The 4,788-nt window shown below is 54.3% G+C and overlaps 1 protein-coding gene across 1 annotated transcript; it reads left to right on the forward strand.

The window, feature by feature from the left end:
• Positions 1–416: 416 nt before the first annotated feature.
• Positions 417–4,454, forward strand: LOC122386527 (protein scribble homolog). Its single transcript, XM_043375805.1, has 2 exons — positions 417–478; positions 3,167–4,454. The coding sequence occupies exon 2, from the start codon at positions 3,176–3,178 to the stop codon at positions 4,376–4,378; it is 1,203 nt and encodes a 400-aa protein (XP_043231740.1). The 5' UTR covers positions 417–478; positions 3,167–3,175; the 3' UTR covers positions 4,379–4,454.
• The last annotated feature ends 334 nt before the right edge of the window (positions 4,455–4,788 follow it).

Raw genomic sequence — 4,788 nt, forward strand, 5'->3', positions numbered from 1 at the left:
GGATCGTCATTCGTGAAGGATTCATAGCCCTAAACCAAAATGACTGTCAAAATTGTTATTTCTGTCCTTCCCACAACATTCAAATTTTATTCTAATATTTTCGAAATGTGTTATAAAATCTCATGTTTCACGTAAAAGGCTTAAGATTTATGGTAAATTTTATTAGAGTTTTATCGAACTCACCGAGCCTTTCATATAAATTGAACGAACAGCGAGTTATAGATTCGTCAGTTAATTTAGATATTTTTTATCAAAAATTTTGAATACATTTTTTATTTCTTAGTGCATCTCAGAAATGTTATATGTATACGGAAAATTTACCGCCATACGAGTCAAATATGACACAGATGCGACAATTGTATGGTAAACATAACATGAAAAACTCCACAAAATTCCGAAGGCTGCAGAAAGAAGAGGGACTGCGTTTGGGTCTTGCGTTTTTCTACATTTGTTGGCTATTTTGTTGTGCACGTAAGTAGTAAGTACCTCCCTTAGCTTTGCTGAGCTTTGCTTACATTATGTTATGCCACGACGTTGTTTTTGCTACCGGGTTCACATGAACTGGTCTCAGTTTGACGTTACGATTGCTTCCCGGCCGAAATTGCCGGAGTGACCACTGACCAGGCCAGACTGCAAAGTATGGCAATTTCGACGAGATCTCGTCGGTGCGGGCTTGTTCGGCTGGTGCGGATTTTGGAGTGGTGCGGTGCGGATTTGGCGGTGCGGTGCGGATTTGGCTTGGACCTTGGTGCGGCGCGGACGTCGCTTGGTCTTCTTACCCGGCCGGGTTCCCTTGTTGACTGCGTGCCAGCAACGGTGACGCACGGTGACAGACCACGGCTTTAACCCCGCGTTCGATGTCTCTCGGACGGCGAAGATTCTACGCCGTCCGGCCAATCACGTTCCATAACCGCAGCCGAGCCCCCGCTGACCTTGGACGGGATTGGCCGGACGACGTAGAATCTTTGCCGTCCGAGAGACATCGAACGCGGGGTAAATTTACTCTACGAACTAACAATTGCGGCAGAACAAATCCATTCTCGCATCGGGAATTATCGTGATGACGACGTCATTAGAACGAAGACTGGTTGGTTGCGGTGCTGACTGGTATGTCACATTAGGCGAGCAGAGTGGTTTGGATTGCCAATCAGAAGGCTACTTTGGAATGACATCATTGGTTTCACTCATACGAAAGTTTGTTGGGGCGATTTGATCAAGGCTCGTGAAATTCACACGTGACATTTAGCATGTAGAAGGCCCACAGAGGGGGAGAAGTTCCGAATGTCACGTGACCCAATATGCCCTCCGGCGCCCCGTTTTCACCGACGTCCGTCTATTTGCTCATTTCAAACTTCCGGTGCAAGTGCGCTGCGCGCAAGGCTGCGCGGTCCCGTGGTGAGCGTTTCTCAAGCGGTGAGTGAAACTGAAATTGGACGGGAAATGATTATAGTGAGATGAATAAAGTCCCTTGCATTATAATTTCCTGTGGGTTCGGTGCGGATTTTTTGGGCTCTAGGCCCGCTTTGGTGCGGATTTTCCGGCTAAGTTTGAAGGGTTGGTGCGGATTTTGAACTTGGGCCGGTGCGCCTCGTCGACCTGCGTGCCATACTTTGCAGTCTGGTGACCAGGGAGTGACTTGCCCCCTGCTCGGAAAATACGATAGGCCGCCGGGCGAATAAATGCCCCCAACGCCTTGGCCCTTATCCAGACTGGAACTAATACACGTTATGCCGAATATCCGGCGTAGTGGCGGAATTGCGTCAAAAATTTCAGCGCTCATCCGGCTTAACTTCGCATGCGCATGGCGGCAGCTGTATTTTTCAGCACAGGGCGGCCGCATAATTTTTTTGCCGAATTTAGTCGGCACGCTGGTCAATCTAGCAGCAGATTCGCCCTGTGGGGGGCTGTGGAGACTGGAGAGGTTTCTGGATGAGACGTCCCCGCCCCTGTCGTCGCGTGCTCGAACTGGCGAGCCACCCAGAGTCTATACTCAGCGGAGGAGCAGCCGCCCAGGTTAGGCCTCAACCCTTGGCGTAGAGGTAGGCATGGAAGAGTGAAGAGCCTTGTTGAACATCGCCGTTTGTCGTTAAGTAATACCGCAGTGGGTTCCTGCCCAGTGCCCACTGCGGTATCGAGGGGAATGAGCTGACCAGGGCCCTGTTTGGTTGCTGTTTTTATATCAGCGTGCTGTCGGTTTTCCCCATATAAGGAAGTTATTGCTGGCGCGGCTTGGCCTCTCATTGGTCTAACGAATAGACCACTTGAATTCGACCAATGAGGAGCCAAGAAGTAGCAGCATGGTCGCAGCCTGCTGATAAATAAACGGGGTGCGAACAGAGCTCTGGGCGGTTCATTGTGCGGCCTCGCATCAATGGCGCGCGACAACTGGTCCGAGTCACTATTCAAGCCACTCCCCGGGAGCACGCTGCCGCTCCCTATCCCCGGGGAGGACCGAGACGACGCTGTTTCGGTGCACCAGATGAGGGCGGGCCACTGGGGCCGCTCGCTCCAGTACGTGCACCGAATTGGCTGTGTCCCCTCCGCCGCGTGCCAGCAGTGCCCAGACAAGCGGTGCGTGCCGAGAAGATGCTGATGTACCGGAGCACGTGCTGCCCCGCTGCCGGGCCCTCGCTTGCCCCCGCCAGCCTCGAACACACCGCTCCGCCGATTTTTGTGGCTCCGGAACTTCCGGCTCCGGCCTTGTTTCACGGCACGACGCTGCAATGCGCTAAGCTTATTGAGATATTGGGTTTCCATGGCAATAAAAAGCTTATTCGAACGCTCAAACATGCCTCAAGTTATCAATCTATAATACGGAATTCCACAACAGCTACGCCTGGTTGAGTTGTTGCCACTTTAACTCAAATCAGTTTCCTCTGCTAAAAAATGGTGATTGCACTACCAATAGCTGACTTTTTCAGTAGGTGCTGGATCTTAATCTGCAAGACATGTCATTGTCATTCATATTTTCCTGCCAAAAGTATGAATTTATCATGTCTTTGAAAGGTTACACAAAATGTATATGTAAGAGGCTTTTGAGCTATTCATGATTTTTGTTATGAAGTGTTTCAAAAAATGAGGTAGGCATATTTTACAGGTATTTAACATTCTTGTCAGTGCCATTATTCTGGTTAAATTGACAATGTGGCCTCTGCTTTCATCATAGGTGTTCACCATGAAGCTCAAGTGTGAGCTGCAGACGGTGTACCGAACCGGTGCTGGCGCCTCACAGTCGTCACGCAAGTCACAGGGCCTGCTGGTGCTGTCAGGACGCATGCCCGAGCTGCTGGTCACCGCTTACACTCCGCGCAACAAGCGCGGCCTGCGCTACCAGGTGACCAGTCTGACGCGCGTCTTCACCCGCCATGCGGCCGCCGGGAAGACGTCGCTGAGCTTCCGGGAGCCGGCCCACGACCTGCTGGTGACCGGCGATCCAGTGCACGTGCGCGCGTTCCTGGCACAGCTGAGTGGTGCTGCGCGCGGCCAGGACAGCGAGCGGCCGCCGCCGGCCGCGGCGCCTGAGCGCGTACAGCCCAGTCAGATGGGCCGGCCGCCGACGCGTCTGACGGCGCGCACTTCGGGCGAGTACGTGCGCGCCTTTCCGCCGGGACTGCAGCACCTCGCTGCTAACGGAATCCGACTGCGGCGCGTCGAGGAGCGCCTGCTGCGCCTCAGTCAGCTGCGCTCCCTGGACCTGAGCGGTAACCGTCTGACACGGCTGCCGCCGATCGACCGCCGGCTGCCACAGCTTTGCGAGCTCCGGTTGTCCGGCAACCAGCTGGAGACGCTGGAGCCGCTGGCCGAGCGGCCGGCAGACTCTCAGCTGGCCTACCTGGACGTCAGCGGAAACCGGCTGGCCGCGCTGCCCGACACACTGGCGTTCCTAACAAAACTGCACTTCCTGAACGCCGCCGGTAACCAGCTGGCGACACTGCCCGAGTGTGTGACGAACCTGGCGCGACTGCGCGTCGTCAACGTCTCCAATAACCGGCTGTCGTGGCTGCCGGCGCAGCTGGAGCGGATGGAACTCATGGAGGTGGACACCCACGGGAACGCCGGTGTCGAGCCGGTCTATGAGCCGTGCTCTGATCAGCCTCCTTCCCTGGAGCACCTGGCCGCCGGAGCGGCCGTCCGCCGGCTGGGCGGCCGCCTCCCCAGCGCCGCCGAGCTGCCGCTCTGTCTACTGGAGCTTCTGGTACAGTGCGACAGGTGTCGCCAGTGCGGCCGGCCCTGTTTTGCAGGTGAGGGCGGCTGCGAGGTGCGGTTGCGCCCGGGCCCGCTGCGACACGGTCGGGCCTCACTGGTGCATCCCACCGGCCGGCCCCTGCCGCTCAGGGAGGTGACCTGTTTCAGATGTGTCGGCAGGAGGGCCAGGTGATCTTTCGTTAGACGGTGCTGTGAGACTTGGGCATTCATTTATGACGCCTTCGTGTGATGACCACCCGCGAAGGCTCTGCGTGTGATAATGTTATGGTCGGAATACGGCATAACTTTGAGCAGGACACTACTACGTATTCACTTTCAAATTGATACCATTCTGGACGTGCGAGCTGTAACTTGATGAACTAGGTTTTTATTTTTTCTCAATTTATAGCCACTTTATTGCTTCATCTGAAAGTTTGGAGTAAAGAAGCTCCTGCCATCCGATTCCAGAACTCACTTAGATTACTTTTGGAGGTAAACCACTCGTCGTGTTGTTTAGCCACCTGCTGATGAGTGACATGAGGTGACTTCATGTAAGTGGGTCTTGCCTACGCGATGGTGTGGGTTTCTGTGTCTTTCGCTCCC

This window comes from Amphibalanus amphitrite, unplaced genomic scaffold (genome assembly GCF_019059575.1).
Source record: "Amphibalanus amphitrite isolate SeventyFive unplaced genomic scaffold, NRLGWU_Aamphi_draft 000255F_arrow, whole genome shotgun sequence".
NCBI lineage: Eukaryota > Metazoa > Arthropoda > Thecostraca > Balanomorpha > Balanidae > Amphibalanus > Amphibalanus amphitrite.

Bases quoted from the DNA above. Each gene is read 5' to 3' on its own strand.
- LOC122386527 (XM_043375805.1), top strand. From the start codon at position 3,176: ATGAAGCTCAAGTGTGAGCTGCAGACGGTGTACCGAACCGGTGCTGGC.